The following is a 17,727-nucleotide window of genomic DNA, read 5'->3' as shown; positions in this document are numbered from 1 at the left end:
ACAAACCAATGTGTACATAAGGTAATACAATGATGCAATTAGAGGGACAAATTTGTAGTGATGCACAAATCCTATATACTGGACCCTGTTTGTGCTGATCCTGACCTCATTGTACAGTAGTGGTGTGTGGTTGACTTTGTTGTGCTGCTGTTGGACTGAGAAAGCCTTCACCTATTTCCTACAGGTCGTATGCAGAGAAACATTAAACTGACTAGATCTGCTTCCTTCCTCCCAAACCCGAAACAACAAAACTTGAACGAGAAATTCTTGTGGGGCTGCTCCTAGAGATAGCTGCTGATGCCGACTCAAAGTAAGTCCCAAATAACCTGCTGCCTGCTAGCTTTCATTTTCTTTATGTGGGGTTTATAGGTTTTAATTCTCAAAAAGAAACATAACAGGCATATCAGATATGCACACAACATCTGTAAATATTCTTTACAGATGTTGTTAAAGTTAAAGTGGTGGAATTGTGATCAGCTGCAGTTGTATTTGGCTGTATGAATTCAATTGTATCTCTCATTTTAGGGAGTGTTACTTTATACAAGGCTTTACCAATTTTACACACCAAGATATGTGAGCTTTAAATAACTCCTGCTTAGCTGCAGTAAAAAGCATCAGGGCATCTCCACCTATGTTTCTTTATTTCAGCAGTGCGGCCGTTCAATGCTGCTGCAAGCACGGTAGCAAAACTATTAAAGTTTCTGTTACCTCTTACGAAAGTGTCACAGATGATGAGAATTCCTGCTCCCCTCCCACTTGCCTTCTTTGTATAGAGAATGCAAAAATGCCATGATCAGATTGCAAGCATATCTGAATGCACAGCACATTTCATACCAGGTGTATACAGTTACAAGTTGCTTATTTTGAGTAGTGAGCTAAAACTTTCATACACAAACTATTAATTTCTGATTTCCTTGGTTTTTCTCCAATATGATTTATTTATTATGAGGGAACCTACATCTTAATGTCTGTCTGCATCAGTGGGAATACGGTGCAAAAAGACCGTGAAGTTTATGTCTAAATACCACTTATGTCAGGCAAGACTTGATAGTTCTGGACTGTCAGGGGCAAAATTTCTCACTTAGTCAGAGGTTTATTTGATGCCAAGCTAAAAATCTGCAGCAGAAAATACAATTTTAACCAAAATTTTAGGCTTTAGAAAGCAGTGGGTTCACAAAAGGCCTTACCTGAGGCCTGTGTTCATAGAGAAATTATGTGGGTTTTGTTGGGGTTGGGCTCGGATTGCCATGGTTGAGTATGGATTCCTTGACTTTTTAACTCCAACAGTGCAGTAGAAGGTTACTTGAAAGTCTTGACTTGAAGTCAGATTGGGCTGGAGTGGAAAGGTTCATATTCCATTTCACCCTTGGGGTGCACGTGTGAATTTTTGAAAGCTTTGAGGTTACAGTTAAAAGTGTAAAAAAAAAACTCTTACATGGCACAAGGGTACTGTGAATGTTGAAACCTGTTATTAATCCATTTATCAGCTAGAGTACAGGAGTGAGTTTGACTTTGCTGGCATTCTGGTGTGCTAATGATTGTGTGTTTGTGTACAGGTGTGTGTTATGTGTGTTACCTTGCTGTCCACGATGAGGTTGCGGATGCAGCCGGTGAAGTGTTTGTGCTGGAGCTGAGGGTAGATGTAGGGGATGTCCTCATTCACACCGCCGAGCTGGAGCACGTGGCTCATGTTGAGGTGTCTAAAATATAGAGGCATATATATATATATACACACATATATACATACATACACACACACACACACACACACACAGGCCATATTATAATGCATAATACATGCATTGCCACATCCACGTCATTCAGGTACCATTAGCAGAATTATTTGAAAATCACAAGCATCAATGTGAAAATGTTGACACATTGGAACTAAATAAGAGTTACCACACCATTAGGTGCATTTTTGTAGCCACTGCTTCAGCTTTTAACTAGATTACTCTAGCCCAGCGGTTTTCAAAGTGTGAGGCGCGCCTCCCCAGGGGGCGCCAGAGGAATTCAGGGGAGGCGCGGCGTGAGAAAAAAAACACTGGGAAAAAATGATTTTTTTTTTATCGATTTTTAGGTGAAAATGAGAGTGGACACAGAGGCGAGCAGAAAACGGAGGAAGTATGACCCTGATTATTTAAAGTTTGGTTTTTCATTCATTGGTCCCGATGATGCTCCGCTGCCACAGTGTGTCATTTGCAATGAGGTGCTAGCTAACGACAGTATAAACTGTAAACTCCAGCGCCATATTGAAACTAAGCACCAAAGTTTAACAACCATACAACAAACAACAACCTTAATGAATTGCAGTCACAGAAGAAAGGGTAGAGGATGATCTGCGTTTATTCCTTTCTACAGCGCATCCCCGCATCATCCGCCTGTGCGCATCAAAGGCACAGACTCATTGTTCCCACTAAAATAGAGGTGAGCAAAATAAGGTGGCAAGATTTGCAATCGGTTTATTATTATATTAAGGATTTACGCACGAGGGGAGATCATTTTCAGTGTTTCAGCCCACTATGTAAGTGTTAATGTGGGATAACGTCGGATGAGTGAACGTGCTTAAAAAATCAGTTGAAAAGTTAAATTTTTTTTTTTTTAAGTGAAGATGTTTTTTAACAAAAATATGTTTAAATGTATTCAAAATATGTTTCAAAACACACAAAGGTGTTAAAATGTGTTTTAAAAAGATGTTAAAAACATATACAAAGATTGTGTTTAAAAAAATATTTGAGCACATACACAGATAAAGATGTTTAAAATGTTTAAGCTTTTGAGTTCTCTTAGGGGAGGACCACTATCCCACACTTTGTGGCAAATGCATTAACAAAAAGTTGCCTATGTTAACATTCAGCAGACGTGTAGGAAGTATTAGCATTAATTTGGAATTGTTTTCTGGCCAAAAGATTACAGTTGTGTGCTGTAAATCCAAAACAACAAGCTAAAAGTAATCAAATCCCTCCATAGACCTTAGGGGAACTGCAGAGCTGGGTGAAAAGCATCCCCTTATATATTACACATAGTCATTTGATCCTTTCGTTTATCTAAAAATTGATTATTGTAACTTTAGGGTGAAGACCACATTTAAAGGTGATACATAAGAATGGTGCAATTAACAGTATATATGAGCCAATGCCCAAAAAGTGTGGCAAATGTCTATTCACTTTGTATTAGCAAGACTACTTCTTGTTATTCTTTTACAAGTATATGGCATGAATATTTCATGATTGTAACCCTGGACTCCATACTCTCAGTTAATACAGTTGTTAATAAATACTGTGGTTTAAATACTGTCTGTATTGTGTGAAATTCTCATAATCATGCAGTTGTTTTGACAATTTTGACAAGGGGAATGTATAAATATTCACACTATTTGCATTAGTGATTAGTAGGACTTTGCTCTTTTTCTGTTCTTTTCCTACACTACACATAACTTCAATTTGTATTTAATACTGAGTATGGATGGTTAAAAATATATGCCCCCCCCATCTGGCAACATTAAAATATGTGGGTGCCAAATTAAAAGCATATTGACACACACTCTTCTACACATACATTCACATTGTCTCTCAAAAACAGAGCTGTGTATGTGTGCGTTTAGGTGTTTGTGTGTACCTGTCAGTGTTGGGTGTCACGCCAGTCACTTCACAGGAAGAGTGGTCCTCGGTAGTCAACCAGCTGCCCAGTCCCTCCATTTCCATTACCGCTGCCCCTGAACAGCGATCCAGGGTGAAGCGTACTTCCTGAAGAGAAAACACAAACAAGTACAGCTGTAAAGAACCAATTTTGTCAGAAAAATCAAATGGATTGATAAAGCCTCCTATTTCTCTTCATAATAATATGGGTACCTCCTGTTGCTCTTCTAGCATTATTGCTATAGTGGGAGCTGCTTCTGACTCACATTTCTTTCATTAGTGAATATTACTCGGCTGCTACCTGCTGTTTCCTGTTAAATCTCAAACTAAAAACAAGACTTCATGTCTTAAACTAGAATGCTCCAAGAAATATGTACTGTGTTAAAATACATCACCTATGAATTCACGTTTTTCCACATCTGTGATGAAAGCTTTCATATGTGTTAGAATATAACAGATATGGGACCAAGTCATTGTTTTGCAAGTCACAAGTAAGTCTTAATGTCTTTGCACTCAAGTCCCAAGTCCAGGCCCACATCTAAAGCTTTTAGTTTCAAGTCCTAAACAAGTCACATTGTGCTCTTCACCTTTTTAACAACAGAGTTATAATAGAAAGATGCTCTTTTTTTTGGTTTTACACTGGAAGGGTCTACTGAAAAGTATGAGTGGAGGACAGAACCAGAGTTACTAGGGTCCGAGCACAAATCGTGTGAAGACCCTATTGAATCTCTAGGTTTATTTTTTTTCTGCGCCTTCGACTGCATATTTGGCCGGCGCAACATGCTCGAAAAGTCAGCGAAATTTGCACAAAATTCAAACGTTCGAGAACACAAAGTATGAAATTGCCACCAAATGGCTAGAGTGACATAAAAGTGACTGAAGTGAAGGGAATTCTGATATAACTGTTCACAATGAAGTCACACTGCTAAAAATCAGACCTGTATCTGATTTAGACCACATACGAAAGTGGCCCGAATCCAAAGTGAAAAGATCACATCACATGTCATGAAAAAAAATCCAATCTGATATGTCAGATATTAGCAAAACAATCAGATTTGGGTCACTTTGGCCTGCAGTGTGACCGGCCAAGTTCCAAGTTTCAAGTGGATGAGGGGAATTAAGTCTCTACTTGCTGGGAATGAATATATGTTAGCTGATTCAGGAAATGTATTGAATTGTGACTGTGTTGTGTGCAACTACTGAACTGTATGATTTACTGTGCGAAAATATACCAATAAAATCATACAATTGACCTTACTCGTCAGACATATGTTTCACTCTTAACAATAAAATGAAAAAGGCATGTTTGTCACTTAAAGCCTTTAATTTTACTTTCAGCTTCGAATGGAAGGTAAACTAAACATTAACATATTATGTAACAACTTCAGTTGTTGACTGTGTCCGGACCACAGTCTCTTAAGAGTTTACAACTATCAATGCTTTCTTAAGAAGTCCAATGGTCCAAGTTTAGAACTATTATTTCTACAGTACATTGTTGTAGGGTGTCCATATAGACTACTGCACAATGACAGTTTCAGACTAAAACTAATTCTTTGGTTAAGTAATGTCTTACTTGTGGCTAAACTTTGTTGTATAATGTTAGAATTGTTAAATTCTTCTACAATAAATCTCCAGACGGCAGCTCTGTCCTTGCTGCTGTTGATCTCAGGAACCAGCAGCTTATCCAACCTGTAAGCTGCCACAGACTATTCAGGACGAATGAATAGATTCACATGTGATTTAGAATAATACCGTTGTGATGCTGAATAATCCCTGTTGTAATAACAGAATCTCAATGTGCTCTTGTTCGTTCAATTCAGAATGAAGCTGTTGTATTACCCCGGTCTCGGTGCATTCATGTATTCATTTGGCTGCTCTCATTCTCAATACTGAGCAAATGTACTGTGATTTTTGCTTTTTGGGGGGCTTTTTCCCTTCATTAGATAGAACAGCAGAAGATAGACAGGACAGTGGGTAGAGAGAGATTTTACTGTGTGTATGCACATGTCAATGTGAAGCTGAGAAAATAAAAAATATAAAGACAGCACAGAGCACTGGTTTCTGTCAAAATGATTGTGTTGTACTGAATTGAACAGTTTGGTAAAGGCCCCAAATTGCACACACACTTCAGTGACAGACTCATAGCGAGGTTCCTGACACCAGCAGTGTTTTATTATTTTAAATGAAGTGTTAAGCTAAATTAAGCAAATTTAAGTGTGATTGTTCAGTTTTAGGTTTTAAAGAGGTTTTTGATAGTGCTGACTATGAAAAGGCTGACAAATATTGGACTCCAGTACTTTAAGTGGTCCTCATCTATGCTGGGATGAGTTTTGCAATACGGGGTTCAGAAGTAACCAGTCCAGCTGAGCTGCTTTAAGGTGTCCCAAGCTTAGAGTGAGACTGTGAGGCTTGAGGCTTTCAGGCTGGGTAATATCAAAGACTCTAAAAATAGGATCACTGACTGTCTTCTTGATATTCAAGAGGGGCAAGAACTATAAGGCAGTGGTTACGTGCGAGTCCTTGGAGGTGAAGAGCTCCAGGCGGTCCTCAGTCAAATGAAGATTAGCTTAATTTCACTCTAATTAAATTCACTTGAAATGATCCTGGGTAGAGAATGTCAAAGGAGGGCTATTGCAATCATTCGTCTCACTCTCACCGCTATTATCTCCCTTTGAACTGTACAGTGCAGACAGTTCTACAATACTAAATCACCAACCCCATTTAGGGTCCCTAATAATCACATCAAATAGGCTTGCATGGGGCCAAATGAGTAATACAGTATTTGGAGTCCATGAGATGACATAATTTTGGAACCTCAGCCGTAAGATTGCAATTACTAGAAATGTCATCTGGGAAATGTTAAATATTAATTGACTACACCGAATAAGAACATTTAAGCTGAAAATGTGACATGTTTTCAAACTATCAAACATCACTGCCCTGATCTATGTGCAGCACATTCCCTAGCTACTGGTTTTCAGATTTAATTAAACAGGCATTATTTATTTTTGGTCTAACTGCCCTAAGATTTACAGTAGTGCACAAGAGTTTGTACATGTAAATCTGGATGTAAGCATTGTCCAAAAATATGGATTATCATTTCAGGCGTGTCACCTTCAAAATGTAATACTGAGCAGCAGCTCGTTTCATGTGTCTGATTAACTGAAGCAAAAATGTAAACCTTTAATCAGGACATTTAACACAACCTCACCATCTGTGCATTATTCTTTTGAGATATCTTAAAGGTCCATTGTGTAACATTTAGGAGGATCTATTGGTAGAAATGGAATGTAATATTCATAGGTATGTTTTCATTAGTGTATAATCACACACAAATACAATTTGTTGTGTTTACTTGCAAGGTGAGGGGTACGCAGTTGGTTGGAATCTGCAACCCAACCACTCGATGCCACTAAATCCTCCACACTGATCCTTTAAGATGAGCTGAAAATTGGAATAATAACCAAATGATGCATCTTATTTTCTCCTGGAAGGGAAGGTTTGACTCTGAATTACTGACATTACAGACATTTGACATTGACTAGAAGTTACACTGCCCCTTTGTTTTCTTCCCAGAGAAGAGTACCCTACAAAGCAAGAGAGTCACATTATTATCCTTAAATTATCTAGGATATCTGACTGGATTCAATCTTCACATTCCTTCAAGCATTCCAGTTATGTGCAGTAACAAACAATTTCCCATTATAAATGTAGCAGCCAAAGCCAGATTAATTTACCTGCAGGATATGTGAGTTGATGTCAAACTGAGGCCAAAGGTGTGGGTGTTCAGTAAGTGTGACACTGCTGCCTCATCAAGCCAACACCGGTGCGGTTCAACACCATAACCATATTGTGTTAGTAGTTTCTTTGCTTTTTTGCCTGATTCAGCACTAGTGTCCTCTACTTTATAGGTGATATGTGTTTAAAAGTGCCTAAGTGCAGTCTCAAAGGACATAAAGTATTCTTCTCGATGAGAACTCTTACACCCGTTAATTTCTACCCTTGAATATATAAATGTCATGTCTTAGCTAATAATGAGAGCAAAAACGATTACACACTGGACCTTCAAGTGATGAAACTGTGAAACTGAAAGAAAACAAACGTGTTTTTTGTATGCCAGCGCAGCTCAGTGTGAATATACTTGGAGCTTATTTGCTAAATAAATGGTGGCTGGTGTTAAATAGGTGAAGCATCCCACCTTGCTGTTGCTGCGGACATCCAGCCGATGCCACCGCCTGTCTGCCACGTTCACGTTGCCTGGCAACTGTAGCACCACTGTGCCAGAGCCGTGGTTGATTTTCAAGGTGGGGGTTCCATCTATTAGCTCTAGATGAAGAGAGAGAAGGAGAGAGAAAGAGAGGACTGGTGAGGGGTGAGATTACTTTGAAATCATTAGGTTTCACGAAATAGTGAGAGCTGTAATCAATAGTTTTGGTTTGATGCTGTGGACAACCAGTATTTGGTGCTGGTATTGAAGTTGCTAAAACATCAGTGAAATAGGCTGACTGATGCATGCCATCGAAAATTATAGCGCATACTGACAGTGTGGTACATACTGTAACTTGCCAAATGCTTGCTAATATTGTCTCTGTATATAAGATTTAATGAGGATTATTGCACAGAGCCTGTCGTGATGTAGTTTTTTTTCTTCACATGCAGTCAACAAACATCAGACAAAAGTTATTACATTCTATTTTCTGACTTACTCATATGGGAAATTAAAAGTTAATGAAGTGGTTAAGACTGCTTGTGTGCTCGGCACCATATGTAAGAAATTATGGGAACGTATGTCTACCAACCGGCATTGGCAATCCATCATCATGCATGCTGAACTTCATAAAGTTCATGCAGACACATAACGCTGAACACTAAGCATCATTATGATTCTGCTTATACACTGTGGTGGCTGCAGTCACTTCTTGCTTCATGCTACAGAAACTTGTATTTAGAGACTGACTGAGACTCACAACTTTCTAAATGTCAATTTCTGGACTCAATTAAGGCCATTTATTGAATTATTTTTTGTCCTCTAATGGTTTCCACAGAAAACATTAAAATATGTTTCCCTGGGTCTATTTTCATGAAGTCAAAGGGATAAAATTGTGTAATTTATTTTTCTTGTTATTGATGATAAAAAGTCTGTCACAGTCAGAAGCTGCAAAGACTAAGGCAATCTATCATTTTAGTGGACTGAAGTCTTTCCTAACACGACCATCCAACACGTTCTCATTCCTGCCTCGTCAAATACTGCACTTTGGTCAGTGGCCCTCTGCCTCAAAGAATGACACTGTATGTAACAGTGGTGGATGAAGTACCTGAAAGTGACACTTGAGTGAGAGTACATATATAGATATATGTACTTTATTTGTACCATCATAAAATGACTGGTAGAATTCACCTACTAAAATATATTACTTAAAGAAAAGTCCTAAAAGTATCTGATACTAAATGTTCTTAAGTAAAAGCTTAAGTAATGCTGTTAAAAAGCAAGGGGTCAGAATTTTGAGAATTATGACGTTTACTCTAAGCAGGTATACCACCTTAAAAATGCAGCCTATAGTACAACTGAAGAAAAAAAACTGTCTTTATAAAGAAAAACGTTAACCAGTTTATTGTTAATGGCAGTCCATGGTATTAGTGCCTCAGATTGTTTGAGACTGCCAACCAATACCATCTGTAGTGGAAATCGAAACTTGACCGTGGCGTTGGGAGCACCTCCTTGCACTTGTGTGATAAACCAATGGTCTAACCTGCTTAAAAACTAGGACCACACTGATTCGCCAAACATTCTTGCTTTACGTTCGGCTGACAAATCTCTTCCTGTTTTATTTTGTAGTAATGAATGAAGATGGTTATGGGAAACATTTCAAGAGTAAAAGTATACATTGACAGAAATATATAAACTCAAGAAAAGTACAGACACAAAAAATACTTAAGTACTGTAACAAAGTATTATTACTTAATTTAGAAATAAGAAATATGCAACATTCGTTTAGAGAGTCCAAATGAACCTTGCATGGTTAACGTTGTGTAACGGTCACACTTTGGTTAAGTTTAGGCACAAAAACTACTTGTTTATGCTTTAGGAAAATATCATGAGGTACCTTGCATACCTTACCTAATTTAAGTACGTAACATAAGTTAATCTATGCACGTAACTTAAAAGAAGTCAACTTTGACTTAGGGTTTCACATGGAACCTACAGCATCATATTCTGAAGCAGAGAGCTGACCAAGCGGTGGCATTTGATGACTTGGGAGTGAGACTGGGCTGGACTATCATGCAGATGATAATTGCATGATACAGACAGTTCCACTTATTCATCAGTCCACAATCTGCACTGCTTGTGGCAGTGAAGACAAAAAGTAAACTTATGGCAAAGTCTAAGCCAAATAGAGCCATGTATTCACATTCAAAACATGTGGGACAAAAAATACAACTGTGACTTCACAAAAATATGTTATAATTATGCTGTTTTGAAATTATGGCTTGTGTCAAGACTGCAGAATGTCTCTGTTGGCTGTATTCAATTAAAAAATAATAATAGGCCGTCACAGTTCAAGTCCAATAGCTCATTGTTCCTGGTTTTTCCTGCTGCCACCCTCAAGCTACACTCCCACACACCCGCTGCCTGAATTAGGGAAATAGTTTGCACTATGTTTCATTTTGAGGACCTCCTATTTGGCACTTCTCTGGTTTACTCCTAGCCAAGCAAACTGAAGCGGTTATGATATATGCTGGAATTATAAGAAAATTTGAAAAAATATAACCCACGGTGTGATTCTCTCTAACTTCTGCACTATGACATTTGTCTTCATGCTTGAGTCACTAGAAGTTGGAACTCAAAAGAGACTGACAAGAATCCTTTCTTACTGCTCCTCAGTCCGCTGTGTGTCTGACTTCAGCCGAGCTTTCGTCATCCCTCTTGCTGCATCTCTTGCAATGTCAACCTGTCTATCAGCGCTCTTTCACCTCCTGTCTCTCTCTTTTACCTTGTGCCTTGCTACACTCTTTCATTAACTTTTCCACTGTAACTGACATTTTTACCCTGTGCTGCTTTCAAATAATTCACAAATGCTTTCTACTGACATTTAGCCTTCTTTCTGTGCCTTTGTGAAACCACTTTTTTTTCCTGTCGGGCTTACTTATGACATGCACTGATATGTGTTGATTCTTAATGTTTGTGTGAAAGAATGCTATCGCTGTCTTCTCAAATGATTTCATGTCATGAATCTTGCTGCATCTTCACCTTGAGCCAGATGCAATTAGGTGTTGTTCAGCACATGAGATGCTGCTCTTTTCTAATTGCCTTGTCAAGGCTGAGATGGGCCTTTGTGATGAGTGTCCCATACTTCATTATGCAGCCTCTCAAATAGGTAAAAAAAAAAAAAAAAAAAAACAAGCTCTGCCAATGTCTTTTTTCAAACCACAGCAAGTGCAAGTTTGTTGTTAGCCTCTCTTTTCCTCTCAACTTTCCTTCAATTACCTGGAAGTTGATTTAACCCACTCCAGCTGCAAGATGAGTTGCTGCTGCACTTCAGGAACGATCCAATTAATTTTAATATATTGGGCCGAAGTCAGGCAATTGACCAAAGAGAACAGAGTAAATTCAATATATCAATTCAATCCAAAGCCACCCTTCCTTTGTTTAACTTATACATTGTCGCCTTAAGGCTCTACCCCCCCCCCATCTCTCATTCCCTTCTTTCATTTACTGTCCTGCCTGGGACCCTTCACCTTTTTTTTCTTCCTCATCTCACTCTTTAAACTTCCATTCTTCAGGCTGCCCCGACCCCACCCTCAGGGGAATCTCCTTCTTCCTTGAACCCCAGTGCATGCTAGCTCTGTCACCCTCAACCCTCCCTTTACACCCACACTGGGGGCAGCCATATGTCGGAGCTGGCAGTACACTTAAAGCAACAAAGAACACCAGCAGAAACCCAACAAAAGACACCTCTTTACAGTGTAATGTGAGTAAATGCATACAGATACATACATACTAGATGTAAGCGTGTGCATTTCTGCACTCATACAGACAAACCAGTTAAAAGGTAGATCGACCAAACCATAGTCTGGCACAGCCTTCTTGTCAAGATTGACGTGACATTTTCCCAAGAGATGAAGACAGACATCAGAGGTCCCAAAGGAGTAACGTAGAGGTGAAGTGAAGCAGTGAGAAGAGAGAGAGAAAGAAGTGAAGGGCAGCGACAAGGTGCTGGAGGAGAGAAGGAAATGGAATAAGTAAGGGTAGAAACAAGAGTGGGGATTTACAGAGGAGAGATTAGGAATAAGTGTGACAGAGCACAAGGCTGGGAGGAAGGCCAAGTTGCGAGATGGCAGATGACAGGTGGGATGATGGACAGCGAGGGAAATAAATGAGAAATGAACAATGCAGACAAAACAAAAGGGAGAAACAGAAGGTGATGAGTAGAGGAGAACATGATGATGGATCAGAGAGAAAACAAATAGAAAGCAGTTGGAGGAAGCAAAGAAAGAAATAATCTGATTTGAGGATATTCCGCAGTACTTCAAAGAAGTGAGAATAAAGCTTTTTTTTTTGTTGACTGATTTTTTTATTTTTATATAAGGTTTGTTAATGAGCTAAACAGGCTTGCAGCAATTAAAGATGCATTTAAATGTATTTTTATGTTTTTGTTTATAACAAATAATGTTATAACCCTGAATTATTCCACAGTGATGCCTTCCAAAATCAGCAATGGAACTGGCACAGATTCTTACTAAGTGTTGTCTTCATATTATCCGGAAACTAAACTGGGACTGGGAGCTGGACAGATTTGGAGTTATTATAGTAACCAATATTGTTATTGGTAACCCCTTCAACTGTGGTTATATACAGCAGTTGTTTTAGTAAATGACTAAACACAAGTTAAAAAAAAGACCCTCTGAGAGAGAACCATCAAGAGACAAAAACCAACAATTAATTATTTTTTTTAACAAGCAGCCAAAGCTTGAATTAGCTAATAAGAGTCTGTGGCATAGAATTCTATTTTCTCAACAACGAGAGGGAGAGAAAAGGAATTGATGTTCAAACATGCTTTTGGCACTGCATAGGAAGCAGCATGAGGACAGATGAGACTGTGCTGACATCACATAGCAGAGAGAGAGAGAGAGAGAGAGAGAGAGAGAGAGGGGAGCAATAAAGTGTAGGATTTTCTTGCTTAACGTCTGTCTGCAAGTCTCCAAAAGGAATCCCTAACTCTCTCCAAGTTCACCTACTGGGTCTCAATCTGTTTGAGGGATGACTACTAACTTTAGCTGGTACTAGGAAACTATCCTGCAAATCAGACTCATTCATTTCAGCAACATCTGTATTTCATCACAATAAAGTGATGTGTATATTTATTTATTGAAAGGGAAAGAGCGTGCGAGACTTTTTGACACAATTACAAGACTATGTTTGATTTATAAAAAGTAAAAGCAATAAAAAATAACAATATTTAAAAAGGCATGTGCCACCACAGCTTGAATAGGCATGACACCACTGGTTACAGCTTATGAAGAACAAATATTTGCTAACTTGAGTAAAACAAGGAGAAATAATAAAATGAGAAGGCAACTTTTGGTTAAGCAGAAGGAAGTTTTAATCAGCATTTGGGGACCGAGAGAGAACTGGTATCACATCGGTACTCATTAGGCACGCACACCGAGTTTAGGTATTGGAATCAGCATCAGGTGAGAAGCTAATACAACACATTTCTCATTTCATTTGTGCCACATTGGAACATGTATATTATTAAAATAACTTTGCTGCCTGCTGGATATGTTTAGAAATAAAAAGCAAATCCCTTGGGAACTAACAAACACTCTAGTAAAAACCCTACAGCCTTATAGCCACATAAAAACATGCAGATTATTATCCCTATGGCTGGTATAATAACTGCTGAACCTCTCTTTTATCGCTCTGGTAAAGTTAAATGGAAGTGAAAGAGCTACACAGAAACACATACAAACAGAAACAGATAAAGAAAGAGAATGAGAGAGGTTAGCTGGAAAGGCTAGCTGCGAGTGTGGCAGGTCGACAGGCCAAACGGGAGCATCTTTATAGAGGCCGGCACGCCTTTTAAATGCTCCGGGTGTACTAGGGTTAGGACAAGACTTTGCTCTTAAAGGGCTCATCCACACAACCAGGCTTCTTTTCTGCTACTCATACGTAATTCATTACCTCCAACTCTGAGACATACGAGAGAGAGAGACAGAAAGAGAAAGTGTGCACTTTGTGTGCAAGGAGAGCTTGAACTCCCACAGAGTAGGGGGCTCTTAAATATGAAAAATGTCCTCCACTTCTGATGGCCTGAGGATACACAGGAGTCAAACCGAGAGCATATGGACTGCCTAAACAGCATTACAAATCACACTGCTACACACACACACCCACCCACCCACCCACACAGAAGCAGTCACATATACACTAATGCACACAGAAGTCAGCCTGTGTACGAATCAGCAGGCGATGCAGCAAGTGCAGAGCAGAGAGCTTCTTGTATAAACGATCTGTCAGCTAGCTAGCCAGCCCCGCAGCCGACACATATTGGATCTCCGCATCCAGCAGCAGTTCCTATTTGAAAGCAGTTGCAGTGCTAAGCTAGGGGGTACTGCTACAAAAACAGCTCTGTGGAAATTGAAGTGTCTGTGTGTGCTGTTGCTTGCTAGATCCCCTTTCTTCCATTTCTGGTCTTCAATCAACAAACATGCAACTATATAAAGTGTTGAGAAGATGTTCCTTTTGGTTCATGGGAAGAGTTAAAAAGCAAACACACAATCCTGCCAAACCTTATCTGACCCCTGCCGGCAAACTTTCTCCATTCTGCAAGGGTGCTGTAATTACACAAATTTAATTTGTATTGTTAATTTGTGTATTGATTGGACAAGCGCTGGCCTCTGGCTGGTGGTCTTCGCATTGCGTGTGTGTGTGTGTGTATATGTGTGTGTGTGTGTGTGTGTGTGTGTGTGTGTGTACGCGTGAGGGTAGCCTGTGTGTGTTTGCTTGAGCAGCTCAGAGCAGGTCTGAAGCCTCCAGCCACGTTTGTCATTTATTGCTGATCTCACTGGACACAAATCATTACTGTGACAATTAATCTCACTAATACAGCCGAGGTCAAAGTGTGTTATTGCTGATCAGGAAAGGAAGTCATTATGCTACGTGAGCCAGTTATATTGTATATGGCACTGGGAGTATTGATACAACTGTCAATATATGCAACAGTGCACGAAACTGATGTAACAGTCTTTGATTACAATATTTAGCTAATTCCAAAAGAACTACAATTGGGCAACATGTACAGATGCAAAATACAATGAAGATCACTAAAGGAATAGTTTGGTAAATATGTTTATTCATGACATGAGGTTTGAGTTAGGTGATAAGATTGATACCAATCTCACAGCTATACCGTAAATATGAAGTCTCTGTCAGCAGTCGATTAGCTTTACTTGGCATAAAGGCTAGAAACAGCGGGAACAGCTACAGCCTGACTCTCTGTATGTAACAACATACACCTGCCAACACCTCTAAACCCCACAAACATTCTATACTTTGTTAAATTTAACGAAGATTGACTAAACTGTTTCACCATAAATACAGCACAACTTTCTGGGCGCTGGTGCCCTTTATATTTTGTGGACCAGTGAACAGCCACAGACCACTATTGCTGGACAGCATGTTGGTTCGCATCTTGGTACAGTGATTTTCTGGAGTCTGCTGGTTGCCTGGCAACCTTACCCCTGTTTCCAGTCTTTATACACTTATTCATATATATGAAAAAGTGTATTTCCCAAATGTAGAACTTTTCCTTTTAGGTATCAAGTCCAAGTAGTGGGTATATGAAATTTCATCTTAATTTTTTTTTTTCTCGTGTCATTATAATAACTGAGAAAACATAGTTTCTGCAGCTTGAAGGCATGTTTTACTGTTTAGGTACGCCATTTCCAATATATTGCTTTTCCTTTTCCAAAGCTGATTTGTGTTGCTGTGAATTTGACTGATAGTATTGAATTAATTTCTTCAGACTGCCACACTCTCCCAAAGGGAACCACGAGGAATATGCCAGAGGATAAAAACATATGTAGCCACCACTAGAAAACATTTGTTACAGTCTTATTTCTATGCAGACAACAAATATTATGTTTGATAAACCAGGCACACCTGGAAGGTGCTTAGTGATGTCAGAATTGTTTTATTATTTGTCCTGAAAAAAATCCCCAAATTCCATTATCTATTTTTGTGCATTATGTCCATGAAACTATACATAACATAACTACTACTCACCAAAAGACATGACCTGCTCTGACGTGCTGTCAGTGTATCATTTATGTATTTATTTTATCAGTTGAGTGCTTCTGTGTGGCTGGTAGCGTTTGCTGCTGCAGCTCAACCCAGCTAATTTTGTGTTATATTCTTCATTACAGCAGATAATTGGCTGCTATATATTTTAACTGACACTAGTTCTGCTCAAGCACTCATAACTCTCTCTTTTAAATGACGTTGTCTCTAATCCCACAGTTATTTATACACTATTCAGTTCTGCTAGCTATGAAGTTAGCAGTGGCTTGTCCTGCTCTCTGTTGCTCTGTGTCAAATGCTTACCTATTCATCTGCCTCCTTTAGTAATAATGGTACATGTAATAAATGGAGTTTATTTTTCATGCTGGATGTGAGGCTTGAATTGGAAGTGCGGCTACACACCAAGGGATCTACATCACTAGCCGCTGTAGTTATCCAGCCCCCAGTATCTGATGTAGGCCTTGCTATTCAATTATTTCCAAACTGACCTTTTAGATGGCTTGGTGTGCAAATCACTTGTTGGTAGGAGTTGGTGTTGCCACACGGTTGTAGTTGAATTATTTGCTAATTTCAGCTTAACCTACATTTCATTTTGATGATGCAGTGCATTCAGTCTAGCGGTCAAGGCCCACACTTGAGAACTTGAGTTTTTCTCCACAAACGATTATTCATTTTCAGAATTGACTGTCTGTTATTTTCTGCAATTTGATTATATATATGGGTATATATATACAGTATATACCCATATATACACACACCAGTAGTCAAATTTAGAATATTCATTAACAGCCCTAAAGGTGATAAAATCTTTCTTCCACACAATAATTCTAACTGACTGTAATAGAGGTATAAATACCAAGTGTATAACAGATCAGATCACCACTGGGAAACACCCCTAGAGGTGGTGACAGGTGGTTGTGACAATGTCGAAGTAAATGCCAGTCAGACGAGTGCAGGGCAGCTACGACAGTGTCGTATTTGTCAAAAATGTAATGTCAAATTGGAAGCAAGAAGAAGTGTTCACTGAAAACTTTTGGGCCATAAATATATCCAGAGAAAGTGATGCATATTAAATTTTCCTCAACTAAATCTGACACAAGCTGGACACAAGCCATATGTTAATGACATGGGTCTCTGTATGGGCCTTCCACACATCATTTAAAAAAAAGAAAGAAAAATCATCTCTTCCAGTTACAGAGAGACAACCGTTTATGTATCTGGTGTAAGCCTTGTGGTGGGGAAGCAGCTATATACAAACAACTGAATATTCATTAGAAATGTTAACTGCCTGCCAGTGTTGTTATTAGCCGTGAATGCCTATTAGTTATTCTGAAGTGTCAGTAGTTGATAATGGTTTCCAGCCAAACTAATGATAATGCTCAGGTAAATTAGAATGCAAATACACTTCGCTGTAAGGGTTGGCTGCATACTTGCATTCTGTCATGCTGTTTTTAACTATCAAAATAACCAAAAAGCCAACACAGCACCTAAAACAAAAAAAGACCTGATAATTATCAGAAGTGTTTGTTCACTTAGGCAGGAACATTTGTGTTTGTTGGTGTCATAGGCTGCACTTCATGATCATTTATTGTAAAAAGGTTACTCTAAACTCATGAATAAAACATGTATTCAGTATTGTTCAATGAAACTAAATATTGTTCTTCGAACTGCTGCTCTTTTGTTCTGGGAATTTGGATGAGCTCCATGCATGGAAATGTGTAACAGGAGCTTAGCTTAGAACAAACTGACCCTGAACTGTTAACAAAGATGGCTGTCCTAAGCTCAAAA

General features: G+C 38.9%; 1 protein-coding gene across 1 annotated transcript in view; it reads right to left on the bottom strand.

The window, feature by feature from the left end:
* The window catches only part of si:ch211-186j3.6 (neural-cadherin), a 275,261-nt gene that overhangs the window by 50,516 nt on the left and 207,018 nt on the right, over positions 1–17,727 (bottom strand). Inside the window, exons 28-30 of the mRNA XM_051380620.1 lie at positions 7,837–7,964; positions 3,619–3,746; positions 1,577–1,700 (exon numbers count right to left, since the gene is read on the bottom strand). Of these exons, the coding sequence (XP_051236580.1) occupies positions 1,577–1,700; positions 3,619–3,746; positions 7,837–7,964 (380 nt within the window). The remainder of the gene's footprint in view (positions 1–1,576; positions 1,701–3,618; positions 3,747–7,836; positions 7,965–17,727) is intronic.

This window comes from Dicentrarchus labrax, unplaced genomic scaffold (assembly GCF_905237075.1).
Source record: "Dicentrarchus labrax unplaced genomic scaffold, dlabrax2021, whole genome shotgun sequence".
Lineage (NCBI taxonomy): Eukaryota > Metazoa > Chordata > Actinopteri > Moronidae > Dicentrarchus > Dicentrarchus labrax.
Note: the sequence above shows the minus strand (reverse complement) of the source record. Positions and strands in the feature narration are given on the sequence as shown.